This window comes from Pyricularia oryzae, chromosome 5 (genome assembly GCF_000002495.2).
Source record: "Pyricularia oryzae 70-15 chromosome 5, whole genome shotgun sequence".
Lineage (NCBI taxonomy): Eukaryota > Fungi > Ascomycota > Sordariomycetes > Magnaporthales > Pyriculariaceae > Pyricularia > Pyricularia oryzae.
Genome location: NC_017852.1, coordinates 1018711 through 1044877, shown reverse-complemented (window position 1 = coordinate 1044877; position 26167 = coordinate 1018711). Strand labels below are relative to the sequence as shown.

The window sequence follows — 26167 nt, the reverse complement described above, 5'->3', positions numbered from 1 at the left end:
TTGCCATTTGTTTCTTTGTTCTTTCGAGAAAAAACCCGCCCTTGCATGGAAACTCCCCGCCGAGATTCTACAATCCTTCTTTGCTATCGGTTCGACAAATCATGAACGTTTCACCATTGCCTGACGTAGTGGACTATACGTCGCGTGACCCTCGAGAAAAAAAAAAAAAAAAGATAATGACAATCAAGGGGCAAACCCAAATCTACTCGTCGGTGTGTCGGTAGATAGGCCACCTACATTACCTACCTGCCGGTGCAGGAATCATAACCGCGCTGTTATGCCGGATCGTCTTGGCCAGACCGTAGTCGTTTCCAGCAGTATATACTAGGTACAGGTTTGATGTTATCTGCCAAGACTGAAACTACGGTGTGCCACCATACTGCTAAGGCCAAATTCGTCGAGGGCTGAACTAAAAAAAAAAAAAAAAAAAAAAAAAACCCCGCGCGCATATTGACAGCCCACGTGAGGCAAATATCTGCCTGGCTGCGGTGGAACTCGTTTCGTTCTACTCCAGGAGATGTCATGAGGAACACCGCATATTTGGTTATTTGTGTCATTAAGTAGGTCTTTATCTTCGGGTAATAGCTATATTTCCTGCGCCCAATAACGTATGTTGAAAAACGTCAACCGGTGGGAAATTAGTTGTGTGAATAACCAAACCGCATAACTGGCAGTTGAAAGCCCAAAATGTAGTCCACGACTACTCCGTTAATTCCAATGAAAATGCCGGCTAAACTTAGCCAGTTGAAGCAAACCTCAAGAAGAAGCACCCTGTGCCTCCTTTAGCCTCTGCTCCTCTTCCATAACTTCCCTTCGTCGGTGCGCCTCTTCAACGTTGGCCTTCTCACCTTTGGCCCTTTGCCGCGCCTCGTAGAGGTCCCGGCTCTTGAGGATACGCTGCACGATGGTCGCCGCGTTGACGTCGCTAAAGCCATGTGCGCCTATCTCATTGTAGATGCCCATCTCCTTGGGTGCCATGTACGGGTCGTACGTGAGCGGCATGAACGATGTCGGCCCGTGATACACTGCATCTGGCGTGCCCCACGGAAGAGACGTAAGATATGACTTGGTTGGGGTGAAGGGGGCCCCGAAAACGACGGCGTTGATATACTGTTTTTGTTTCATTTGTTGCTTGTCAGCTGCTATCGCTTCCGGGTTCGAACGATTTCGGTTGGACCCCTGAACACTAGTTTTTGCCCCTTACCTTGCACTGCAGAACACAAAGCCCACGCTCAAAAATGTTCATGATGGGGTAGTTGACACCCTTCCAGTGGTTGATAACATCGTCATCGTGAATACCGGCAACCACGTAGGCAGGTGGATAGTCGGCTCCCTTACCGCGACGCTCCTCAACGGCTTGCTGCGAGTACCAACCCTGCTCTCTGGCAAGGTCCTCCTCGGTCTTGACGACCATGCGCAGGAACTCGATATGGCCGCTCGAGAAAAGATCGAACCCGCCATCGACGTAGACGACCCTCTGACCTGGCTTTGGTCCGGGAGCCTTGAATAGCTCCCGGAAAGAGCCCTTTTCCTCTGACTTGTCGTCCTGCTTAGCCTCGGTCGAGGCAGTCCAGAACCAAACATCGACGCCGGGCTTCCTGGCAGTCTCATCCGTGGCATACAGCTCAATACGCTTCATCATGTCGAGGCCCCGCGCATCCCTTTCGGTGTCGGTCCCGTCTCCCTCGGTACCAGCAAGCATGGCCTTGAGCGACTTGATGAAGTGGGTGCGTGTGCACAGCAACATGCGGCCAACCAGATCAGTGGTGGAAATGCTCGGTGTCCGCTTGACCACCTTGAACCTCCCAGCCTCCTTGACGAATCGGTAACAATCCTCGCCGTTGGAGTCGGACGTGATGTCGTCGCCGTGAACGACGTATTTGCAGCCATAGTGCGTGATCCAGACGAGGTCCGTTACGTAAGGTGCGTTGGGGACAGAGGCTGTCACCCACCTGCATGCATCGACAGCGGCGACTCTGCAGTTGTGGGGATCCCGGACGAAATAGGGTCAGTTCCGTGTTGTTGGTTATGAGAGGGAAAGATGGGTCCTTTAGACAGTCAAATCAAAAGGGGACAGTGACAAAAATTCCCCGTACCGTTCCTCCATCGACATGACGGTTGGTCCCTTGTTCTCCATGATGGCTTCGTCCGAGTGCACGCCAATGTAGAGCTCATCGCCCAGTAGACGAGCTTGGACGATAGCGCCGGCATGGCCTGAAGCATCACGCCCATCGTCTCATGTCAGCGAATGTCGCGTTCCTGCATTTTCTGCTGTGGGTACGGGTGAGACGAGATAGAAAGGTCTCATCCGAAGATTTGAAAAGAAGTCACATGAGAACAAGGGGGGGGGGGGGGGGCTGGAGAGAAAGAGTTTGCCTATTTGCCCGTTTTACCTACCGTGATGAAAGAAGTCGAAACACCCATCGATCCAAATCCGGTTTTCTAGAAGCTCAGGGGCTGGCTCCCCGGGAGGGAGCTGGGCGATTAGAGAGGTCATAATTTTGATGAAAGGGGGTGGGTGAAGTTCGTTCCCGGTGTGGCGGTGAGACACTGTATGGGACACTTTGGAGGATGGAAGGGTTGGGTCGTGACGTCGTACTGCCGTGGTTTTTGGTTGAGTTTGTCTGGGCTTGCTGCGTGGTGTTTCTGCCCTACGGACCCGGAGGACAAATTACCGATCGCGATTGGTATGGGTAGGTAGGCAGGGAGATATATATCCCCTCCAGAAGAAAGGTGCCTGACCCAAGACTAAGATACAACCAAGTTGAAGGCACTCTTGTTGTCGAAACTGAGCACAAGTACACGATTTATCAAAGTATGGAGGTAGGGATTTAATGCATTATTGTAGGTAGCTGAGTGAGGTACAGAGCACACAAAGACTGCTCTGTGTACAATCACCGCCTCTTGCACATTTGGCAGCGCCGGGTCTAGTGGGCGACTGCTGCAGTTCATCGGCGGGATGACATCTGGCAGAAAAGAGCAGGTGCCCCTCAATAGGTCGGCCCACTAAATTAGCATGCCTGCAAGTATGATGGCTCCTTCGTTCCTTTCTGCCGATCAAAGTCCCCTGATCCATTATTTCAACCAAGCCCAGCAAGCGGGACGGGGCGACAAAAGACACTGATGAACCCATTTGTAAAAGTACTTTAACCTGCTACCCAACCTCACCGGGGAACCTAAGGTACCTACCCAGGTACCTGGGAAGACAGAGTCAACCAATGGACTATCCGAGGAAGACAAACACAAACAATATACGTTTGAAATAATGTAACATCTGCCGGCGCATTTCCCCAACAACCAAAGAAGAAGAAAAAAAACATGTGCGCTCGGACTTAGGCAGAATGCAAGGTCACATTGGGAAATGCCATTTCGTGCCAAGCGCGTGTCCAGGGCTTGACAGTTCTCGCGATGGACCGATCACCTTGATTCAAGCATGTGAAGAACGAAAAAGCAGCCATCATACCTGGAGAGACAGCACACACCTGGACATGCAGGTGGGTAGTGTGTTCCGGAGGTATATACATAAATAGATATAGGAATGTCGGGGACTACCTGTATTACATCTGGCGATAAACATCCTGCCCTGTTCTTGAGTAATTGCAAGCGTACGATTTCTAAATTTATTTATCAAATTAGTTGCCGGCAGGCAATAAAAAATCCTCCATTTGTCGTCGATCGTCATGGCCTTTGTCAATGCTGGATGTTGTGCAAATTTTTTTTGATAGGTTACGGCCATGCGCGCTCAACCCCTACTGTACCGTGACATTGACGATCCATACATGCTCTCTTCTAAGTTAGACTCAATTAAATGGCACCTGTCAATGCGGCCACACCGAATGTCCGGTTTCAGGCTTACCTGTCTCTTCCCCATCGTCATGTCCATTATGCTGTTCCTCACACAACCATGCCCAACGTACATATGTGGCTTACAGGTGCGCATGGTGGAATAGTTGCTCACATCCTCCAAGTTCCCGCTTGAGCCAAGGGCAAAACAAACACCTGCCAGAAATGGAGGAAGAGTCGTTATCGTATCGTGCCGTGTCGTATCATGTCCTGCTCTCACGTCCGCACGTGTAGGTAGGTACGGAGTACTAAACGGATGCCAAGCTTACAAAGTGGTTACTTTGTACCAAAGACAGAGAGTGCGGTAGGCTTAGCAAGCTTAGGTACCTACAGGTAGGAGGTACCTACCTAGGTAGTGGTGTCTGCCGGATGTAGTAGGGTGACATCTGAATCGCTAATGTCCGGGAACAACGGATATGGCGCCCAGGGATATACCCAAAAACCTGGGTGCATCGGTAATGCCCATGGCCCAAAACCTTTTCATAACGACGTGGTATATGACTGATTAAAAATGACACTTATCCGTTTTCTGCTATATACCCAGCTAAATATCTCACAGCTAAATCTTTTCTTTGTTTTTCTCAATCACAGTTTTGTTCATGCCATCCTACTTGACTGTATACCTCTCAACCTTTCAGAGCCCCACATACCCGACGTCTACCCACATTACGTGCTCACTAGAATCTAATTACCGTACACTTCTACCGGTAACCGTGCTGTGAACTTAGCTATATTCGCCAATCAGAAGGCGCTAAAGCCTGCTCGCTTGGGCGTGCATCCGGCATTCGTACCGTGACGAGAAAAAAAAAAAAAAATAACGAGACATGCGTAGGGGTAGCGGTTCGCTGTCGACCTTTCCCCAGATTCAACATGCCTACTCCAATCCCCCACCCGCCACCTCGCTAGCAATTAACGACGGCGCCCAGCAGCAACAACAACAACAAAACACACAGACGCACACGCGCAGTCGCAGCAATAGCATAACGAGCAGGCTTCTTAGACCTAGCACCAGCTCAGGCGATCAACAGCAGCAAAAGGTCACGCTTTACCCAAACCCGCCTCCCGAAACCCCACGCCTCGGCGGCGTGTTGACCAAGGAACGCAGGCCCTCTTTCGGCCGCAAGTCGTCCTTTTCGAGGCTGCGCCGCAGCAGCTCTGCCTCGAATGTCGCTGCGGCCGCCGCCAAAGAGCCTCCTGGACGTCAGGGAAAGCTTCGCGTAACCACCGACCGCTCCGCTCCCCCGCTGCCCGACATTTCTAGGTCGCGGTACTCTCGCCTCGACAGCGCTCAGGATTCCTCTTTTTACCTTCAGTCGCCTCCGCTTTCCGCCGACTCCTTCTCCAAGATGCTGTCGCGGACGACTACAAACAACAACGGTGGGCAGATGGTCCCGCCGCCAGCCCCTACCTCAGGTCAGACGGACTCTCATAGTATGGTATACCAGCATATACAAGAGACAGCCAGCAAGAGGATTTCTACATTAGATTACCTGCGAAAAGCGTATGCATTCACCGCCGTTACTCTCCCCTTACCCAAACAGATAAGTGATTGCTGTTGCTGACAGACCACTTCCTACCACAGACATGAAGGGCGCGTTTACTGGTTCAACACGCTCCTTTTCGACAAGCCCGACCTAGCGCGAATGCCCTACTTCGATAGCCGCAAGCTCGCCCGTCGCGCAACAAACTACCTCTTGCTTGGCCTATCCCTTCCCGCCGTCGTCGACCTCAACAGCTCAACTCCACTCGAGTTTCTACGCAGTCTAAACATACTCCTCGGCGAGTTCGAGACATTCCAGACCCTTCACTCTGAGTCCGGCACCGCCGCGTCGTCACTCTCCCGCGCCCGCATTCCCAATATGTTCCGCCGCGGCGCCCAGTCTGCCAAAACCCGCCGTACCTCTGGCGCCAACGACCTCGGCATCGCCGGCCTCGACCAATCCGAGTCCAACGGCGGTCCGCTCACGGGCAACCCTCTGGACGGCGGGTCCTCGGCTGGCGGCGACGCACCCGCACTATCCTTTGCTGCCAGCGATACGGACCTGCTCCCGGGCGAGGAGTACACGCACCTCCTCACGCCGTCGCTCCCCTTCGACCCAGACTTCTTTGAGACGTTTGCAACACTCTGCGACGTCCTGATAGACTGCTACAGGCGCCTGTTGACGCTGCTCTCGTCGCCTAAGGACTGTAACGCCCAGATTGCGGAGCTCTTTACCAAGGCCGACGCCAGGGTGCGCAAGATCATCATCCAGGGTGCCGTCAAGGAGTTTGAGGACACGAGTCGCGCAGGGGTGAAGAACGAGGTCGCCAACGTGGGCAAAGTCGTTCTCGGCTCGCTGATGTGAAAGACTGCATACGATTTTTTTTCTTTTTTCTTTTGCCCCCACTTTACTGTATCGCATTTTTCCTGCCTACTTTTTTTCCCTTATACTGTATAAAATATTGAGGACAAGCGCAGGCATTCAAGGCACGGCACGGCACGTTTTTGGCTTATTTGGCTTATTTTTTCCCCTTGATTCACTGGCACGGAGTTGATTCATGGCACTGATTGGAAGACGAGGATATCATCGTCCTTGTAGTTTGATACCACATAATGAGAATATATTGGATATAAAAATTCATGGCAGGGCGACACTGCGAGACAGTGCAATACTGACTGGCCTGTTTATCTATTTGACATGCTGGTGCATCTCGCTTGAAATACGAAGGGGGACATTACATCACCAGTACATTTCGTTACAAGTGTACAGACGCCTCGTTGTAGAGTCAACACTAACCAGATGCAACAATGACTTATTAAATTTAGTACTAAGGTAGTATAAGTAAAACAATAAAATACCTTTTATTTCAATGTCCATCAGAAACCATAACGCATATTTGGATCATCACAAGGGTGCACACCTGTTTAGGGCGGCCCCGTCAGTGCTTGACTCTAATATATGTGTTCATCATCTGAACATGAACTGAATGAGCCCCCGAACTCCCTCCAGCAAGTGCTGAGAGCAAGACAACCAAAAGACAACAAAGCTTCCCGCGAAGCTTGGAGTTTAAAATAAAGGGTGAAGTCTTTTGGCTTCAAGCACCCCAGAGGGCAAACCTGCTAAGAGGGAAAACCCTTGACCAAAGATTTGAGTCGAACCCCCCTCGCACCAAGAGTAAGCCCCATCGTGTTAAACCAAGCCACTCGTTTTCCCCAGAGGTACTCAGAGCGGACGAGGTTGAATCGCATAACTTTCAGTAAAACTGACGAAGAACTCCCATGCAAGACTATAGCGTTTCCCATAGACCCAACCTTTAAGATAACTCCCCCGCCTTCCCCATTACACCAAGACCCCTACCTCGACAGCCAGAGCCAGCAATTGCCTGACAGCCTAACCCAAACCACTCGAAGCGCGGACTCATATCTTCGTCCATTGGGGGCGGCGAGGGCCGAAGAAAGGCGAATCAAGACAACGACTGGGTAAGAAGACCGAGGGGAAGAAATGGAAACCGTCCAAAAACGGGAGGGTTGGCAAAAAGAACCAAATAAAGACCAGGCGCGAGGTAAAACAGTCGGCAGGGCTAAGCCGCGAGTGCTTTTATGGCGGCGCGTTTCCGCTGATGGTGTCCGGGGACTTTCCCCAAAGCAAATGTAAATGAGACGATGGGATTAGCCATTCATCTCCGTGCTATATGTGCTTCGATGGCGATCGTTTGGACGAGGGGGAGGACGACTGAGGGAGAAAGAAAGAGAAGGGAAGCAAAAAGTTTGATCAATCACAAAATTTTTGGATTTATAACAAGTTTTGCGGGGACTGCAGGCAGCAGGCAAGAGTGGGGGCCCAATCGATACGGGTGGGGCTCCCTGCAGGTCAAGCTTCGAGTCCTTGAGCTCTTTTGATTGGGTGAAGTTATTTCGAAGTCTGGCGGCGCGTTTCCATCACGTCGGTCTGCAAGTCGGCTTTCTTGTAGGCAGCAGGACCAAACAATCACTCATTGATCAGGCGTAAACGACTATTTATTGGCGCATTGCTCTCTCGCGCAAAGTATTCTTTCAAGTCTTGTTCGTCACTTTCGAAAACAAACTGCTCCTGTGATTCACCTGCAAAAAAAAAAAAAAAAAAGAGCCCGACCTTTTCCCAAAGGCACTACGACAATCTCTCGCGTCGAACGTCTGCACCGAAAACCTAGACGTCACATCCTTTTTCCGCAGCCATGTCGGGCCTATTTGGCGGCGGCGCGGCGGCCGCGCAGCCCAACACGGTCGGCGACCTCAAGAACGACGTGGCGATCGCGAACCCGCCCGAAGACAGCATCTCAGATCTCGCATTCAACCCGAACCAAGCAGACCAAAAGGACTTTCTCGCAGTGTCAAGTTGGGACAAGAAGGTGCGCATCTACGAGGTACTGGGCAACGGGACCGCGGAGGGGAAGCACGCCTACGAGCATGATGGTCCGGTGTTTAGCGTTGATTACTACAAGGTATGTTACCGGAAGCGAAACAAGCACGCCCGCTGGGGCGAACTGCGAGAGATAGATCTCAAGTCTGTGAGAGCGCAAGGCTGACAATTCTCACTTTACGACATCCAGGACGGCACCAAGATTGTGTCGGGCGGCGCAGACAAGCAGGCCAAGGTCTGCGACATGAACACGGGCCAGACGGCGCAGGTTGCGCAGCACGAAAAACCGGTGCGCTCAGTGCGGTGGTTTGACAACAATGGCAGCCCGATGGTGATCACGGGTTCGTGGGACAAGACGGTCAAGTACTGGGACCTCAGGCAGCAGTCGCCCGTAGCGACGCTGCAGTGCCAGGAGCGCGTCTACACCATGGACGTTCGCGACAAGCTGCTCGTCATCGGCACGGCGGACCGCTACATCAACGTAGTCAACTTGAACGAGCCGCAGAAGTTCTATAAGACGCTGCAAAGTCCACTTAAATGGCAGACGCGTGTAGTGAGCTGCTTCACCGACGCCAACGGTTTTGCTATTGGCAGTATCGAGGGCCGTTGCGCCATCCAATATGTGGAGGATAAGGACTCCAGGTAAGAAGCACCTTTAACATTGATCGATTCTTGGGCATAAAAAGCGTCATGGTAACTAACTGACCTGATCTCAACACAGCTCCAACTTCTCGTTCAAGTGCCATCGAGATGCTCCACAGGGCAGCGTGACTAGCGTCCACGCCGTCAACGACATCTCGTTCCACCCGGTACACGGCACCTTTAGCACGGCCGGTTCCGATGGCACGTTCCACTTCTGGGACAAGGACGCAAAGCACCGTCTCAAGGGTTACCCGAATGTCGGCGGCAGCATCACCGCGACGACCTTCAACAAGAACGGCAACATCTTTGCCTACGCCGTTAGCTACGACTGGGCCAAGGGCTACCAGGGCAACAACAGCACGTATCCCAACAAGGTCATGCTCCATCCCGTTCAGCAGGACGAGTGCAAGCCGCGCCCGTCTGTGAAGAAGCGATGAGAGAACCAATAAAAATACACAAAAACAGGGGGACGCCAAGAAATGGGGAGATATGAGGAGATTTTTATTGAACTTGGGTGTATCTGTGGTAACAGAATCGCCAAGCAGCCGATGAATGGACTAACAGGCCAATGCCCTGAGTCTAATGGTTATTCCTTGGGAAGTCGTAGGGATAGTACTGTGTTGGAATATGCTCTGGTGGGGCCGAGCCTCCATGTGACGGGAAACGAAGAGGTCCGACGGGTGTTCGGATGGATCTCGGGATTTGGCGAGAGACAGCTGGAAGGTCAACGACCAGTGTGACAGATTTTTTTGACTGTTTGTCTTTTATTTTTATTTTTTTTTGCGATGGGTGGAGTGAAAACGATAAGTTTGACGCAATTGGCACAAGGCGGTTGCATCATTTTAAGTTCAGCCAAGTTAGATGGGGAAGCGTTCATGATCAATGACGATACCACTTCCAACAGACCACACACTTGGCTTGAACTTTGGGGGCACGATAGCTCAAGCTGGCAAAATTGTTGCTGGCTGTTTGTTTATAGCACTTGAGGAATGTTATACTACCATTCCAGTAGATAGATCAAATATTTAAAAAAAAGAATATGATAAAAGAAGCGCTGAAATTGAGCACCATGAAACTGCGTTGAGTTTGATGTGGAATTACAAAAACCTATCAGAGAGCCCCTTTTTGGGCAAGAACATAAAAAGAACATGAGCGGTCTCCAGAGAATGACCAAAGAAACAAAAAGAACCGCAACCTCATCACACATCAAAAACCATTGGTATAAGCCCCAAGCCACAAAAAGGTACCCGCCGCTGCATGAACGATGAGAAATTTGCTTTTTTCAATCGGTGAATTTGCTAATGCATTTCCACGCATTTGCCACAAAGAAGAAAAGACAGTTGAGGGACAAGGACAAAGAAAAAGTCTCCGCGCCTCATTTTTTTCTCAAAGGCCAGCCCAGACATTCCTAATCATGGACCCTCCCTCGGACGACTTGGAAGCCACGGGCTCGTGCACAAACTTGAGCTCGATGCCGTCGATGCCGATGCCCTCGACCTCGGTCAGGGCAGAGAAGACCTTGTCCGGGTGCTGGGCGATGACGCTGATCTCTGGCGCGGGGAGGGGCGCATCGGGCACCTCTGCTGGGAACAGGGCCGCCGACCTGTTGGGACTGAAATTGTCCGGCAGCAGGGGGACGCGCGGGACGGCACTGAACAGGTCCGGCATGGCGGTGGACATGTTGGGCAGCACGGTGAAGTCCAGGGTCGAGGGCCCTGACCTCGCCGTCGCGAGGCTGGCGCCCTGGGATGGACTGCTGTGGAAGAAGGACTGCATGAGGGGGATGGTGCGGTTGGGGTTTGGCTGGACGCGGGCTGGGCCATGGGTTGTCATCATTCCACGGCGTGAGCTCTGGATTGTATGACACGTTAGTATCGGGCTTGGATACGAGGTTCTGTTTTGAATTGGGTGGTTTCTTTTGCAATTATAGCACAAGAAAAAACACCGGCTGGAAACCACATACCTCGTGATCACTACTCCTGCCGTCGGCGCTCAGCTCGTGTGCAAGGGAGGCAGATGCCTTGGAAGCTCCAGAAGCCATGCTGGTAGGCCTAACGACTGAAGGGCTGGCCGTCAAGCGGGTAAACTTTGCCATGGACGTGACTCTAGTCATCTTGAATGTGTGTGTGTGTAAGGTAAAGTGTGTATGTGTTGTTTCGATAGTACAATTGTTGTTGTAGGATCAACAAAGATCGGGTTGATGTTGTGTTGTTGAACCAGGTAGGAGAAAAGGCAGAGAGTTTAAGTGGTATTAAAAGCGTGTAAAAGACCAAAGAGCCGTGCGGGTTAGGTAAACGAGGATGGAGGGTAGGCGGACTGTAATAACTTAGAGACGACAGAAGAGGGACCGCGAGACAACGCGGGAGATGGGACAATCCCAAAGGGAGTAACAAGACAAGAACGAGGGGGTGTGGCACGTTAATGGTACGAATAATGAGATGGTTACTTCTCCGGATGTCCGGGGTTGCTCGACTTGGGTAGACTCGAAATGCAAGAGGGAGGGGAAGATCTCTCGGGGGATTCGATGAGAGTTCGGGAGTGGTTTACTATGCTTATGCGGGGAGGAGCTGTGGGCCAATGGGAAGCAGGCTTGGTTTAATTATGCATCAGGCTATCTTGTGAGCTGATCTTCTTCTTTTTTCTGTCTTTTTCTGTGTTCGGCTACGGCAAGACTTGCTCGTCTTGTTTTTCTTTTTTTACTCTTTTTACTTTTTCTTTTCTACGTAGTGTACAGTCCCACGATTCGAGCACCCAAGGAAAACAAATTAGAACCTGCCAAGCAACGGGTTTTTGGCTTTGAGACCGTCCTAGTTCTAGTTCTAGTTTAGTTGAATCTAGCCGGGACCCTTGACACGTCATTTGTTCTTTCCCAGCATTCAATGATTTGGAAACGAGATGATGACCGCTGCAGGATGGATACGTACGTGTCCTTGGAATAGGGTAATTAGGTACTGACTATGAGAAGGTCTCGAAGAAACTGTACGTGGTAAACAACTGATTTTGTCAACGACAGGTAGATTGCAGATCGAGCCATGAGATTCAGTGAGGGCGTTTCAACGCTCATTCGTTGTCCAGCCTAAAGTGCATCGGGAGTTGTGTTCCTGCTGCTCCAAAGTGGAGTCGCGGTGGGCATCGCCAAGCCGAACCTTATCCAAGCTGTCGTCTGGCGAGGTACCCGGCATTGCACCTCTGTTGAGGGAGCTTGGGCCACCCATCGTTTCCTGTGTACTGTTCAGTCTGGTCTCGACTGGGTTCCAGTTTCTACCGTGGTCGTACTGCACTGTACACTACTAACAAGACTTGCAATGGAGACTACGGTACAACGGTGCAACAGCGAGCTTTCCCCCAACTCAGGTCCCGGCACCGGAGCTTGACAGGCGGTAAGCAGTCAAGGCAGCTTATGAATAGCGACAAATGACAGGCAGCTAAGACAGGGCTGATGTACGTTCCCCTGTCTCGTTGGGGTGCAGCGTTGCACCAACAAAAAAGCCCCCTTCCGCGGCCCACTGATCCGCGCTTTCCGCAGGGGAGTTTCATTTCGCTTTTTGGTCCCAAAGATCTGACCTCGACAACAACTCGATTTGTTGACATTAAACTTTTTCCTTGTTGGATTGCATTGATGGAATACGAAGGAATGAAGTTGAGTTGAACCAAAGAAAGACAAAGGGGTCCAAAGGGGACCGGGCTCAATCCCTTCCCCTTTCTGCTAGATGCCAAATGTCCTCTCACCGACAAACTTCGGATGTATCACGGGAGACGCAAGCAAGAAATGCAACCCACCTGCATTCTGCATTACGTACTCTGAACAGCGGTGAATGTCTGGAGAAGACGCATGCGGACCAAGAAGCAAAGAGATGCGATTCCACGAGCAGACGGGCATGGTGTTTAGCCATTCGCCTCGATGCAATTCGACTCTCATTAGATACAACTTAATAACCGAGCCTCTTCAGTATGCTGACCAACATCTTGACATCTCATCTATCCAAGTAAGCAGTCCCAGACTTGTCAAGTTGCCCGTTGCCCAGCACAACTATTTGTTGTGTAGCACAAAATCCCTCTGATGTTTTCCGCCGTGAATTGAAATGGTGGTTTGCGACACTCCTTTCCCTTCTTCCTCTTATCGCCCAATGACTTCCTTTTGATCTCAAGCCCCCCAGAGCATTGCCGTCTTGCCGTGTATGATGGCGTCAATGTGCTCTTTGCTTCTATACACGTGCGTTAGCGTGCCAAGCTGCCGGTGTTTGCTTTGACAGGACAGTAGAGGTTCTGTCAAGCAGCTTTGCTAGCAGTCGCACGACAAAAGGCTTACTGCCGAAAGAATAACAAGGCATGTACGAAACCCGTGCATGGTTTTGATACCGGTTGCGCCTAGACCTCGTCGAATTCGTTGGGGGGTCGCTGAAGACTGTTGTCCAGCGCCATGACCTGGTTGACGAGGTCAGGGTGTATTAACTATCGGGTAAGCATATCGTACGTCTTCCTGGTTGTTCATGGAACAATTGAAAAGAACTTTAAAGCTTCTTCCGTGGCTTTGTGGCGCAGTCCAAAGGGTCACAGACATCTATTAAGATGAACGAAGGTTGGTATAGCATACTGCCTAGTCCAAGGCTTATTGATGAAGCGATTCTGAGACGACCGAAAGTGTTCGACGGGCTTGGCATGGGAGTAATGGTCCGATCAAGAGATAAACATGGCGATGGAAAGGAGATCTAGGTCGTTCCATCGCTGTGGTGCTCTTCGTACGTACATGGGATGGGCTGTGCAGTTCATCTGTTGGCAGAAACATTATACGTTGTCAACCACATTTACCAAGGTACCTAGGTAGGTACTTGAGATTTTGGAATTTTGGGGTTGTCGCTGGCAAGATCTCATCCGGCCAAGGTGTTTATTCTGTCGATTGCTACTTTGAGGAAACTGTAAGTAGTCCAATCACCTCACCGGAAGCCGGATCTCAGGTTCTGGCTACCGGGAAGCCTCGATGGACTCGACAGGCCCTTTATCTGCGCTACAGGGTCCAGGCAGATAATGCTATGTCAACTTACAAGCAAGAGCAAGAATGACTGGATGCGGAAGCAGTAGTCACATCTGCAGCAGAAGCTCAGCAGTTCCCCGGCTCCTCTTGCGCATACCTCAAGATTATCTTCATGATATCTTGCAAAGTATGGTAAATCGTCTACGCTAACAATTTTATTGTCTACCGTTTACTTCACATACTATTCCATCCTAGATTCCAAAGCACCATCAATTATATTGGAAATCGGAAGGCCATAGAATCCTCTCCAGCCAAAGCAACCCCAAAGAAATCTTGACTACAAAACATGATTCGAAACGCATTTTGGGCCATCATCTGGCTTCTCAAGGCTGGTCCCCGTCTGCTGGCCTAGGCGGTCAGCCTCTCGATCCTGTTCCTCATCCTCGTGGAAAAGACCCTCCGCCACATGTACGGAGCGTACACCGACCGCCTTCCTCTAGGTCACTGTAAACGCTGTTGTCCTGTGGGTTCTTCACACGTCCTAGACAACCAAGATTTTGCTACCTAGCCCTCCCGCCGTCAAACTAACACAAACAAACTCGCCCCTCTTATCAACAGTGGTGCCTCCAAACGCGCATGTACAACAAACACCACCACTGCGGCACCAACTGCATCATGTGCCGGCCGCGCCTGATCAGCAACGCCGGCTCCGACGGCAGCGCCATCGCGATTACGGCAGCCCCTGCGTCGCCGGGCGAGGCACCGCTGGTGACGATGGGCGTGGTCGGAGTGGACGGACGGATCGAGCCCCAGCTGCAGCTTGCGGTGCGGCGGCGGAGCAGCGGCAGCAGCGTGACGACGGTACTTGAGCAGCAGCCGTCGCCCATGCAGCAGCACTTTTACGGCGCGGGTGGCGTGGACCTTCACCAACAGCATCAGCACCAGCAACCGCAGAGGCAGGCATGGCAGCATTACGTATTCCACGATCCCATCCGAGGCAGCTCCTCGGCGCCGCCGGCGTACATGATGGATCCGAGGAGAGGCAGTGTGAGCGTGCATCCGACCGAGTCTCAGATAAACGGCCCTGTCGAGGTGGATCAGGCGGAGCAGGAGCAGGTGCGACAGAACATCGCGGCCCGGCTTGCTCAGATAGGAAGACGGGTGCGTAGTGATCCGCATATTCAGTTTGTTGACTTGGATTGATTGGAGAGGCTTTGCTTCCAAGTCTGGTGGGGGATTCCTCGACTCGTTTGGAAATTGGAGGTTGGGCTCTTTACATGAAACTGCTCTATGTTGGTCGCGAGCTCAGGTGGTGTTCTTGTATCTATACATAACAAACAATGAAAAGGACGGAGACTCTGTACGAGTGTGGGTCAAGCAGATGCGAAAAGAGGCAAGGCGAAAAAGATGAAACGACAAACATACAATCGAAACCAAGGTTTATATACATCTATGCCCAATATGCAAATGCCAAACCACGAGAGAAAGAAATGAAAGAAAGAAAGAAAACACATTTTTTATGCTGGCTGGCTGACTACTCTCCCAGATGCAGACACACCCTTTCATTCATCATAACCAGCCTTGTTTCCCAAGACTCCATTGGAGCTGGCCCGTCTCCTCTTGCCCAGAACCTCCTTGATCCATTCGGACATGGTGAAGCCCCAGTGGCCGGCTACCATGGCACCGCTGAGGATGTTGATGACCTTGATGAGGAAGACGAGGATGGTGTCGCGCGACTCCTCAATGTCGAGCAGGATGGGCTCAATGTCGTACTTGAAAAAGATGCCGGGGACGTTCATCTCGCTGATCTCGGAGCTCTGCTCCGTCACGGCGTACTGGTTGGTGAAGATGGTCGAGTAGCCAAAGGCGCCTGTCGACGACTTGACGCTGTACAGCGTCGGCACCACGGACAAGAAGTACTGGAACTTGTGGAAGTTCTTCTCGCACGTGTTGACCGTCTTGTCGAGCGGGTTGACGAGAGAGGGGTAAAAGTCTCCAAAGGAGAACTCGTTGACTATGTGCGAGAAGTTGAAGGCTGAACGGAATGCGTTGTCAGTCAGTCGCATCGTACCACATCATACACCACACCAACGAAACCACGCAGAAAACAAAACTCACCACTGTGGTCCAAGTGGTCCCCAAACTCGATATAACCGTGACCCCTCGCCGTGATGTGAAAGTCACCCTGGACCTTGTTCAGATCCAGACTCCCAAAGATGCGGCAGCTGTCCGGGGTGGCGCCCCACAGCCTGGGCGTCTTGCTCCAGCGGGCGCGCTTCTTTCCGAGGGCGACAATGTCGTGGATGTGCTCCTCTCCGAACCCTTCCTCGTGGCCCTCACCCGTGACGACCTTGCCGTGCTGGTCGTGGCCGAGGCGGTGCACGCCCGAGCCGTCGACCCACTGCGCCCAGGTGGTGTCGTCCATCTTGAGGCGGGCGGCGGCCATGATGCGGTCCCCCGCGGCGTCTTGGACGTTGACGTGGATGTCTTGGCACCGCATGTGCACCACCGTGTCCATGTTGATCTGCATCGACTGGCCCACGCCCTTTTCCACGGCAAAGGTGTGCGTCTCCACGCCGCGCCACCAGCGCGCCAGCTCGGACCACGTCAGGATCGCCGAGACGAGCAGCATGGCCACCGTCCACTTGCCGCCGCCTGACGTCCGCGTCACGTATTGCGGTTTTGACTTTGCTGTTTGGAGAAGAGATATGGGTTAGCTTGGGGGTGTGTGTTTCTTGGCATGGAGGGGGGGTTTTGTTCGTTTTGTTCGGGAAAAAGACGTACGAAAGGCATCGAATGCGCTGACTACGCTACCCGACGGGGCAAAGGGGTCCTCGTCATGGTTGTTCTTTTCGTATCCGTTCATCATTGTGCCGGCGGGTTTGGGGAGGACGCCCCGAGTCTACTCTATTCCTTCCAAGAGCAACAAAAACCCTCGCCTCGGGACTTTGATGTCGAGTCGCTTTGTGGTTCTCGCGGGTCACCTGGCGGTCGTCCACTGCATCGGCCGGTGAGATATTGTGCGTGGTCAATTCGAGTAGTACTTTTTTTCGTCCAGTGCGCGGTGCCTCAGAAGACACTCCTGATATTCCTCAAGTTTTCGTGCCAGGCAACCGAGATTCTCTGGTCGTCGATCGTGATTCTTTTCGAGTGGTAAGATAAGAACTGGAGTAGAAAGGCCGGCTACCCCGTCGATACAAGTGTTCAAGTCGGTCGCAGACGACAATTGACGTTCAAACAACAGTCATAACAGGAACAATAAAGGAATGTAGCAGGCCTGTTATCTATGGGAGTTGCATTCGCAGTCTAGACAAGAGCAAAAAACCTCATCGAGGAAATAAATGCTAATCAGCGCCTCGGCCTCTCTGAAGGGACAATCTGTCACCAAAATACCCTTGGCGCGGCGCAACAGCCTTCAACAGTGGCAATTTCTGATTGGTGTAATTGGATTTCATCTCCACCCACTTATTACCAAAGGCGGATGGGCGCATGCATTGGGTGGCTCCGGGGGACGATTTTAGTCAGGCACCCCATGGCTAATGGAGAGCTACGGAGTACCTAGAAAAGCCAGAAACGTACCTTGAGCGAGTAGCTGAAGAGGTGCAGGGTAGGTAGGTAGTGCGAACTAGATGTCGATCTCAGACATCAACTTCCCCGCACCTATTAATTGATAACTTTGCCTCGTAAAGCTTTCATTTCTGCCAATATTATAAAGTAAAAAATCGCAAGTTGAAGAAAACAACTAAACTCATACCTTCAGGCAATCTTCTGCAAGTCAGGAGATCAGAATCAAGCCAAAGTCAATATCAAACTGAAGCAACAACTTATTGTCATGGCTCCATATGAATCCCTAATCTCATTCACCCTTGACTTCACATGCCCCTGGTGAGGCCCCCCTTAGCGTCGCACCAAATGAGCCTCTTTTAAAATTTACCCATCCACCCTCTTATCCCTCAGCAACATCTCTAATAGGTAAAAAAAAACCCAAAACCAAACCCATCAGGACCTACCTCGGCAAGAAACGCCTAGAAAAGGCCCTGTCGCAATACCAGCAACAGCACCCGCCGTCTCCAGACAGCACAGTCGTCTTCACCCTCACCTTCCTCCCGTACCAGCTGCAGCCGGCCTTTCCAGCCGACGAGGAGCGCGATAGGCGGAGCTGGCTGAGCGAGCTGCACCACGGCGGCTCGGAAGAGGCCACGGCCGCGTTTGCGGAAAAGATGGCCGCCCTGGGCGCCGAGGATGGGATAGCGTTCAAGTCGCTGTCGGATGGCGTCGTGGCCAACACTCTCGAGGCGCACCGTGTTCTGCATTGCCTGCAGGAGCCGAAGTCTGCGCGGGGTGAGGGAGCGGTTGAGCCGTCCAAGTTTGTCGACAGCGTCTACGCGAGCTATTTTGAGAATGGCTGCAGTCCCAGCAGTAGATAGATTTTGATGCTGGCCTGTAAGGCCGCGGGCGTGTCTGATGAGACGGCTGCGGGTATTGTCGATGGCGATGAAGGGCTGGCAGAGGTACAGATATTGATGCGGGAGCAAAAGATGAATGGCGTCGATTCTGTCCCGTATGTTGTTTTTGAAGGGCGCAAGAGAGACTTCACTCTAGTTGGGGCAAGGTCGGTGGAAGAGTACGGAAAGACTCTGGCAAATATTGCCAGGGAGAGTTTATAATTCTCTGTCGTTCTTGGGGCGATTTGGGTTGTGTGATTGACCAAGGAAACCCGCGCTATTGATTGGCCCATCTAACCTCTTTAACACCACAGTATCCTGACAGTTACCAGCTACAGTCGCCGCTTCGCAAATATTCCCTTACAAGCAGCGACCCGCTTGATATAGTCGTGCCGCTTTGCCAAAAATTCACCGCATTGTGAAGGATCCCGCCATGGGAACATGTGCGGAAGCCCAGGGTAGATGTGCTGCTCGACGGTGATGCAGGCTTCTCTGAGCCTGTTGGCATAAGCAATTGCCTCGTCTCGAACGGCATCGAAGCCGGCGATTTGTATGACTGGAATCTATCAGCGACGGAAACCACGATAAATTATCAACAACATTGAAATAAACTTACAGGTAGGAGGGAGAAGACTGAGTTGTTCTGCCAACAAAGGCGAGTGGTATGTATTGACCTCTGCGTTAGGCACATAGCTATCCCAGAACAGCTCCAAGACGTTCATCGGCAGCTGGCTCTTCTGGCTTCCGCATTGCGCAGGACTAACAATTTCTTGGCGGAATGACCTCGCTTTGTCATAGAACTTGGGGTGACAAAGCAGAGGGAACTCGAGGATCTGGGCAGCGATGCCAGCAACGCCCTTGTCCTGCGCCTTGATAGCCACAGACGCAGCCAGGTTCGCACCAGCATCGGCTCCGAGGAGGACAATCCTGTCTCGATCTATGCCAAGCTCTTGAGCCTGCGTCTGGCACTGAAAGGGGGCAGGCAATGCTGGTTAGCCGAGGCAACTTGAAGGGAGTTGGTCTGTAAATAGTTACTAACCCAGATTAAAGTATCATAACAGTCATTGAGAGCATGTGGGAACGCATATTCCGGTGCCCTGCTTGCAATCAGTAAGGGTTCCGAAATCCTAGAAAACGACATCATCTATTTGCATTCCGTTACTGGGCCCGAGCAGGCTAACTTACAATCGGGGATATACTTCAACAAGTACAGCACCGGTATCGAGAACCATCTCGTCCCCAGCATTTGACGCTTCGAGGTCAACGTGGCCTACCCAGCCAACGGTGCAAATGCGCAGAACAAGCAGCTTGGGGTCGATGTTACCCATTACCACCTGATCAGGAGTCGACGTGGTCGAGTCCGCTTCTGAAGTTGATTCGGTTGCAGTTCTTGGGGTTACGTGCTGGCCGTAGTAGCCACCATTGGATTCTGACAGTTGCCGTGTTATCCTGATTTTAATCTTGGCACCATCTCTGGATGTGATGGTTTGGGTGACGCGGTGCAGGCCAGGCCCACATGCATCTCCTGTCGGCTGCCCAGGTAGGCTCCATGACTTCCATCGTTGGCGCAAGTCTTCCCAGCTCATGTCCGCCGAAGGCTGGATTCCAGAAAGAGCCTCATCTTCCTTGAAGTCTTCCTGAAGATCTGGATCCCGCTGTGCGTAGTGGCCGTGCTGGCGTCCACCCTTGAAATTTGTGTCTAGCGCAACGTATTCTGGCGTTTGCTTGAGCGGTATGAGCTCTTTGGCTACTCGGGCTCTCTGTGCAGCCCTCTCCGCGGCTTGGATGAGACGGGTTTCGTCCATTGTGATATTGATTTGGGGTTTCTTGTATAAACTTATCGTCTGTGAGTTTGTGGTATCAATTCCAAAATTGCTCGTTGCGCACCAGCTAGACAGGATGTGTTGCATCGAAAACTGGCGATTTAACTTTGGGGAAATGTCCTTTTGATGATTAAAAGACGCTATTTAACACTCATACACGGTATAATGTACCAAGACCAAGTAGGTGCATCCGGAACATGCCGTATAGTTAAGGTGCCTACTATACTTGAGGATTTACACAAGGTGGTGCAACCCCGGATCATCAACATCCTGACAGCTGGTGATATCATTCCTACCTCACAGTCTGTAAATTTGTCCACTAACAGGCGGAGAGTCCTCCCGTAAGGCTTGGTGGCGGGAATTGACCCGCTAATGATTTGCTGTTGATGCAATCCATTTCTAGACCGCAAGCTACCGATCCTATCGATAATTCTGTCAGAATGTTTGCCGCAGAGTGATACAAATATGGAATGATGCAGAGAAGAGTTAGGAACATATGCTCCGGCCGAATGGAGTTGCCTTGTTCAAGCCGATCTCGGTCTCCAAGAGGAAAGGTGGGTATGTGGCGGAATTGACGTTTGGAGAAGGTACGGCTTGGCGATGAGATACCTGGCTGGCTTGGCTTACTGGCAAGACTGGGTACTACCTGAGAAGTATATGGTGGTCGAAGATCAGTATCCGGTGGTTTTATCAAGAGCATTTAATTGAACAAAAAAAAATTGATTAGTTCTAGATAGTCTAGATTGTCTTGTCGTGATTTTGGACCAATTTGTACCTAGTGCAATGTTAGTGACCTCCGGCTGCACCAAAGTAGCTGATTGACATTGGGTGGCTCACCAGTCTCCCTTCCCTGTCCTGAAGACATGTGTGTCGGGCTTATTGTGGTTGTCACTCATGGTAGGACCAACAAGAAAGCAGGTTTCTTCACCCAAATACAACATCCAATCCCTTGAAGATTTTGCAGTACACCTTGTGGCTTTCATTCCACCCTTTAACCTGGCATTCCTTTTTCACCCACAAATCACCAACAGTCAGCAAGACACCAAGGAGAAAGCACCGGACCAACTTCTCCTTAACCACCCCATCACACTACAACAACCCGCAAAGGATAAAAAAGAAAACAAAAAAAAAAACTCACCTTGCCGCAATACCTAGCCCTTCCACACCCGACACACCTACTCAAACCCGCACCCGCCTCCCCCTTGCCACCGCACGCCGAGCAGACCGTGGCATCCTCCTCGACGCCCCCGAGCGCCAGCACCCTCTCCAGCGCGCCGGGGACGGCCTTGACGGCGGCCGCGTCGGCCTTGTCGACCCTGACGAAGCCGCGCTTGGTCTCGTCGGCCGGCGGCACGCGCCTGGCCCGCGGCAGGACGATGGTGTTGCCCTTTTTGAGCCCGCGCGCCTTGAGGTCCAGGTCGTCGCGCCCGTAGCCCTCGAACACGACGGCGAAGGGGGACCCGTCCCGGTCTTCGACCACCAGCGTCGGCTTGGCTATCGTCATGTCGTTTTTGATGTGCGCGAGGAGGTACCACTCCTCCGGCTGCTGGCTGCCGTCGCTGGCGGGTGCGCCTGCTTCCGGGATGGTGACAAAGGTTGGGAACCTGTCCCGGTTGCTAAAGTCTGGTAACGGCGCCATTGTTGGCTTGGTGTCTTTTTTTGGCTGTTTTGCTGAAAGGTGGGGGGTTTTTTTTTTGAGTATCTTCAAAAAGATCACGCCCATTTTTGATAGCGAGAAAATTGAGGCTTGATGGGCCAGATCACCCCGTGCCAAGCCCGCCTTACCCCAACTTTCAGGGCCCTGTAACAGGCCTGACCCATAGAAAACGGTTGATGCGGGGTGCCTGGATGACGTACCGTAGAGCTAAAACCCACTATTCTCCGGCAATGAGCCGCCGTACCTACAATTTAAAGCTCCGTCGAACTGATATACGCCATTCGTTTTCGGTGTAAGTGATTTCATTATTTGCCTGTTTATTTTATTTTTTTGCTTGACTCAATCCACGCTTATTGCGAAAAATATGCTGTCTGAGCAGAAGTCTGCACACAACCGCGCCACGTGCATTTTCCACCAGAATCCCAGTAGGCTCAAGCCACGGATGCATTCCATAACGAATACAGATAGATATATGCCCGGAACTGTTACCGTGAATGTACAATAGCACGCCCTGGATGCTGCTACTCCTTACTACCCGGCTGCCAAAAATTATGCAGCAGAGGCACCTTTACTTTCGGCCTGTCGTCTCCCGCTCTTCTCTTCAAGCGGCCCCTGGCGAGGGGCAAGCGAGCCGCCCCCCTCTTTTCGTTTTCGTCCTTGCTGTCAACATCCCCTCCTCCATCATCGCCAGTATACACCCCCCGATATCCGCCCTTCAGACGCCGCAGCAGCCCCACGCCCTTGGCTTTTTTCCTCCTCTCCCTCACCTCCTCCGCCCCGTCGGGGTTGGCGTCCTCCTCGCCCATGCCCGAGAGCAACCAAAAGAAGAAGACCCAAAAGAGGATCGCGCTGGCGATGGTGAGGAACGACGCGCCGGCCCTGTCGCCGTCCGTGATGGCGCGGAACCTGCCGCCGACGTCGATCTGTGGCCCCGTGCCGGCGTCCGGGTCGCCCGTGCTGGTGCCGCCCGTGCTGTTGGTCAGGGGCGCGCTCTGGCTCGCCTTTTGCAGCAGCGACGTGACGGCCCCGAGCACGTTCATCTGCTGGCCCGCGCCCGTCTTGCCGTCGAATTCTCTCGTCGACCACTTGAAGCCGCACTGGCGCCCGTCCTTGCCGCCCGTGCAGGTGGCCACGGCCGCCTCGGCAGACTTTCGCAGGATGGGCAGGACTTGGGCCCGCGTAAAGGGTGCCACCGTCGTCGCTGTCGTCAGCCACCGGTGCACGTAGCCCTTGAAGCTGAGCATGTCGGTCGTGCAGGAGTCGTGCGGCTCGCAGGCCACCTCGGTGATGACGTCGTCGAGGAAGAATGTTTCGAACGTTGCCGTGAGGAGACCTTTAACCCGTGCTTCCCATTTTGCGCTGCCGTTGGTCTAGTGATTTTTGTCAGACTTGGATCTCAGGGGTAATTGTGTCTGTATATGCGGTCCATTCCCTGACTCACAAAGTTGTACATGTTGGCTGCACCTAGCACCATGACCCCGTAGGTGTAGGAAAACAACGCTCGGTTGATGTCGGTGCAGTTTGTTTCTATGTGGGCTAATGTCCAGGTTTGTCTTGTCAGGACGATATCCACTGCCACTGCTGCTGCGGAAACTTGAGACTACGTGCAACTTACCACCGTCGTAGATGTTGTAGTCTGCGTCGATAAAACCAACACTCTGCAGCTACGGAGAAATACGCGTCAACAATTTTTGTCATGATAAATCTGGCGATTTCGCCGCCGGTCTGAAACGTGCTTACCCAGTCCCATTGTGTCTCTGCCCAGTCAGCGTAGCTGGAGTTGCCTGTATACCGAGCCAGCCTTGCGCCCATGTTGAAGAAACAACCATTCGCAATACCTGCAAAACCCAGTGTCAGTCAAAACAGACTCACACCGACACTTGAAAGCTCAGAAGGAAATTCCTCCGCCTTACTATTCTTATAATTATATCCAGCATTCGCAATCGGAATCTGCCACCTCATCCCCCCGCCGCAAGTCTTGTCGTGCCTCGCAGGGGCCGCCTGGGTGTTGAAGACGGCCTGAGCGAGCGAAAGCCACTGCGGCTGGTCCGGCGGCGGGTTGGGAAAGTTGACCTCGGCGGCGAGCATTGCGCTCATGCCCCAAAAGGCCTGGTCGTCGTTGCCCAGAGACGCCGTATAGTTGACAGGCTGGTAGTCGCGGTTGTCCCCGACCTGGTGGAGCATGCCCTGGGACACGACGTCGTTGTAGGTCGCGTCGCCCGTAAGGTGCCAGTAGTCTATCATGGCGCCCATCAGCGCGCCGCCTTCCCACCAGTAGTAGTCGCCCTTGGGCGGCGGACCCGGCAGGATCCCCGGCACCTGACCCGACTGGTTACCGCTGTAATAGCTCATGAGGTCGTAGGCGATGGTTCTTGCCGAGGCCCTGATCTCGTCTGCGTAGGCGGCTGGTTAGTTTGCCCTTGTAAAGGTTACTGGTGGTGATTTTGGATGTCGTCTGATCCCTGCATGACACTACCCGTAGTACATGGCAGAGTTCAACGTACCATCTGATCCTATGCTATAAGCGGCATCAACTGCTTTACTAGCAAGGAGGACCGCCACAACGGTCTGTAAGAGTACATTGTGCATTTTTTTTCCACACCAGGTGGGTTGACACAATGCCCAACGTCGAGCTGGAATTGCACTGGAGCTTCTGTCTGGCCCTAGGCCCAAGAGATGATGCTCTCAGATTCTGAGGCTGGTATCCTCATCGGTCGATAGCCAGAGGCTTGGTATCGCCTTGGATAGATCGTAGCTCCGCCAGGCACGTTAAATGTGCAGTTGGAGAGCAGCGCAGGTTGCGCATTACCACGGCGATGATGAAGTTGTCAAGAAAAAAAAAACAAACAAACCAATACAAAGCTCAGGAGGAAACAATGCAGAGGGGTTTTTACGACAAGATTAACCATGGTAAAAAAAGACAACGGACGAACAGAAAGGCGATCACGACTCGTATAGCTACCCTCCATCGAGTACGAAAGCCTGCGAGAACCATCCTTGCGAGACAAACTAGCGCCTCAGCGTTAACCCTGGTGCGAGTTGGGGCAAAAGCACGGTATCAGGAGTGCTGCTTCATAGCAAAGGGAAGTGGGAGGGAGTTTGGAGAAAATACGATGACGGAGCCACGGAGTAGCAGTGTTTTATCATAGTACGGAGCTGAGCTTATTATGCTTGAAACAACGCCATGATGCTTGATTCGACTCGAGCTGGCAAATAATACCTGGAAACATGACAATCCAACTGCACGTATGAGCGTCGACTTGACAATGATCAAGACTGGCGATCGTCGGTAGCAATCAAGTGTATAAACATGGCTCAAATTACACCTGGCATGATAAGAAAATCTCCAGGCATCGTGCAGTAGTGAAAGGGATCAGCAGTAGTATGTTTCACCGCTGTGGCGACGGTCGCGAAAGCCCCAGCTTGCGCGAGTCTTGCTGCAACACCGTGTCCAGCGCGGGTCTCAATGCCGAAGCCTTTGTTGCGCACAAAATTCTTGTTCTTTGGCCTGGCATCTTGACGGGTTAAGTATTGGATCAGGTGGCAGGGTTGGGTTGATGTGGAATTTTGTTTGACTGCCTAGGCTTCTAGTTCTGGTAGTGATGTGCTAATTAATTTCAAGCAGTCTTTGATACGTGATTTTCCCCTCTTTGGTATTGAGGCAGTGAGTGCGTCTGCAGATGAAAATCCTCAAAGAATAAAAAGTCGGCGCGTTCCGAGTGAATACTTTGGTAGCTGACAAATTGGATTTTCAGGATGGAGCCCACTACTTCACACAAACATGAGGCGAGATGGTAGCTCCGACGTGGTAGTAACGGCCCCTCGCCATGTTTCGTCTGATCAGTCATGATTCGACATTGCGGTGTGCTTGCTTGGGAAGGTAGAAACATTGAGCATCCATGTTGTGTGCAGGGCGAGGAAAAAAAAAAAAAAAAAAAAAAAAAAAAAAAAAAGCCCACAATACCTTGGCTCAATTCTCGACAAGCTACACGCAAACAATTAATAGCGCGATTGCAGATGTTCTTGGGCGCTTATATATATCTGCTTTACCGACCTCTAGGCGAGACATCGCTTCTCGAAGCTTACCGTACACGAACAACAAGCTCATGCTAGATCGGGTAAACTCTGCTTGGCTCGCAGCTTGGGAGTTTGGGGTGGTACTGAACATTCCCCAACCGCCCCTCATCGATGTCCTGATTGGGAGTGATGGTGGTGTAGAGTAGAACAGACAAAGAAAAAAAAAAAAAAAAAGCGGGTGAGCTGAGGAGCTGAGGCTGTTCAGTCCCGTGGGCTGGTACTCGTCTTTATTCGTCAAAAGTCTCCAGGATTATATGCATCGAGATGGATACTTCGATAACACCTCAAACGGTCTCGGTGAACAAACAAGGCAAGCTCCTGTTTCCGGT

General features: G+C 52.0%; 10 protein-coding genes across 10 annotated transcripts; 3 read left to right on the top strand and 7 right to left on the bottom strand.

Moving 5' to 3' along the window:
* Window positions 1–519: 519 nt before the first annotated feature.
* On the bottom strand, window positions 520–2945 carry MGG_00943 (ethanolamine-phosphate cytidylyltransferase). Its single transcript, XM_003717959.1, has 4 exons — window positions 2398–2945; window positions 2097–2214; window positions 1205–1976; window positions 520–1110 (listed from the first exon to the last, which is right to left on the bottom strand). The coding sequence occupies exons 1-4, from the start codon at window positions 2495–2497 to the stop codon at window positions 757–759; spliced, it is 1344 nt and encodes a 447-aa protein (XP_003718007.1). The 5' UTR covers window positions 2498–2945; the 3' UTR covers window positions 520–756.
* Window positions 2946–4529: 1584 nt separating this feature from the next.
* Window positions 4530–6452, top strand: MGG_00944 (uncharacterized protein). Its single transcript, XM_003717958.1, has 2 exons — window positions 4530–5344; window positions 5426–6452. Exons 1-2 carry the CDS (start codon window positions 4668–4670, stop codon window positions 6186–6188), a joined length of 1440 nt encoding a protein of 479 aa, XP_003718006.1. The 5' UTR covers window positions 4530–4667; the 3' UTR covers window positions 6189–6452.
* Window positions 6453–7739: 1287 nt separating this feature from the next.
* MGG_00946 (Poly(A)+ RNA export protein) lies at window positions 7740–9886 on the top strand. The gene is made up of 3 exons (XM_003717957.1): window positions 7740–8304; window positions 8413–8864; window positions 8944–9886. The coding sequence occupies exons 1-3, from the start codon at window positions 8038–8040 to the stop codon at window positions 9299–9301; spliced, it is 1077 nt and encodes a 358-aa protein (XP_003718005.1). The 5' UTR covers window positions 7740–8037; the 3' UTR covers window positions 9302–9886.
* MGG_00947 (uncharacterized protein) lies at window positions 9794–11401 on the bottom strand. The gene is made up of 2 exons (XM_003717956.1): window positions 10828–11401; window positions 9794–10715 (listed from the first exon to the last, which is right to left on the bottom strand). The coding sequence occupies exons 1-2, from the start codon at window positions 10975–10977 to the stop codon at window positions 10251–10253; spliced, it is 615 nt and encodes a 204-aa protein (XP_003718004.1). The 5' UTR covers window positions 10978–11401; the 3' UTR covers window positions 9794–10250.
* A 2397-nt stretch (window positions 11402–13798) lies between these two features.
* MGG_17335 (uncharacterized protein) lies at window positions 13799–14808 on the bottom strand (the record flags this gene model as incomplete). Its single annotated transcript, XM_003717955.1, has 2 exons — window positions 13799–13892; window positions 14426–14808. The coding sequence occupies 2 exons, from the start codon at window positions 14806–14808 to the stop codon at window positions 13799–13801; spliced, it is 477 nt and encodes a 158-aa protein (XP_003718003.1).
* Window positions 14809–15009: 201 nt separating this feature from the next.
* MGG_00949 (endoplasmic reticulum-Golgi intermediate compartment protein 2) lies at window positions 15010–17212 on the bottom strand. Its single transcript, XM_003717954.1, has 3 exons — window positions 16621–17212; window positions 15955–16527; window positions 15010–15871 (listed from the first exon to the last, which is right to left on the bottom strand). Exons 1-3 carry the CDS (start codon window positions 16703–16705, stop codon window positions 15399–15401), a joined length of 1131 nt encoding a protein of 376 aa, XP_003718002.1. The 5' UTR covers window positions 16706–17212; the 3' UTR covers window positions 15010–15398.
* Window positions 17213–17447: 235 nt separating this feature from the next.
* Window positions 17448–20285, bottom strand: MGG_11463 (uncharacterized protein). The gene is made up of 4 exons (XM_003717952.1): window positions 19467–20285; window positions 19321–19378; window positions 18898–19249; window positions 17448–18837 (listed from the first exon to the last, which is right to left on the bottom strand). Exons 1-4 carry the CDS (start codon window positions 20189–20191, stop codon window positions 18614–18616), a joined length of 1359 nt encoding a protein of 452 aa, XP_003718000.1. The 5' UTR covers window positions 20192–20285; the 3' UTR covers window positions 17448–18613.
* MGG_14642 (uncharacterized protein) lies at window positions 17524–18787 on the top strand. Its single transcript, XM_003717953.1, has 2 exons — window positions 17524–17721; window positions 17840–18787. The coding sequence occupies exons 1-2, from the start codon at window positions 17669–17671 to the stop codon at window positions 18261–18263; spliced, it is 477 nt and encodes a 158-aa protein (XP_003718001.1). The 5' UTR covers window positions 17524–17668; the 3' UTR covers window positions 18264–18787.
* Window positions 20286–20784: 499 nt separating the features above from the next.
* Window positions 20785–21838, bottom strand: MGG_11462 (uncharacterized protein). Its single transcript, XM_003717951.1, has 3 exons — window positions 21243–21838; window positions 20942–21109; window positions 20785–20879 (listed from the first exon to the last, which is right to left on the bottom strand). The coding sequence occupies exons 1-2, from the start codon at window positions 21825–21827 to the stop codon at window positions 21029–21031; spliced, it is 666 nt and encodes a 221-aa protein (XP_003717999.1). The 5' UTR covers window positions 21828–21838; the 3' UTR covers window positions 20785–20879; window positions 20942–21028.
* A 337-nt stretch (window positions 21839–22175) lies between these two features.
* Window positions 22176–24645, bottom strand: MGG_00951 (mannan endo-1,6-alpha-mannosidase DCW1). The gene is made up of 6 exons (XM_003717950.1): window positions 24266–24645; window positions 23675–24154; window positions 23502–23599; window positions 23377–23425; window positions 23203–23297; window positions 22176–23131 (listed from the first exon to the last, which is right to left on the bottom strand). Exons 1-6 carry the CDS (start codon window positions 24348–24350, stop codon window positions 22283–22285), a joined length of 1656 nt encoding a protein of 551 aa, XP_003717998.1. The 5' UTR covers window positions 24351–24645; the 3' UTR covers window positions 22176–22282.
* Window positions 24646–26167: the final 1522 nt, after the last annotated feature.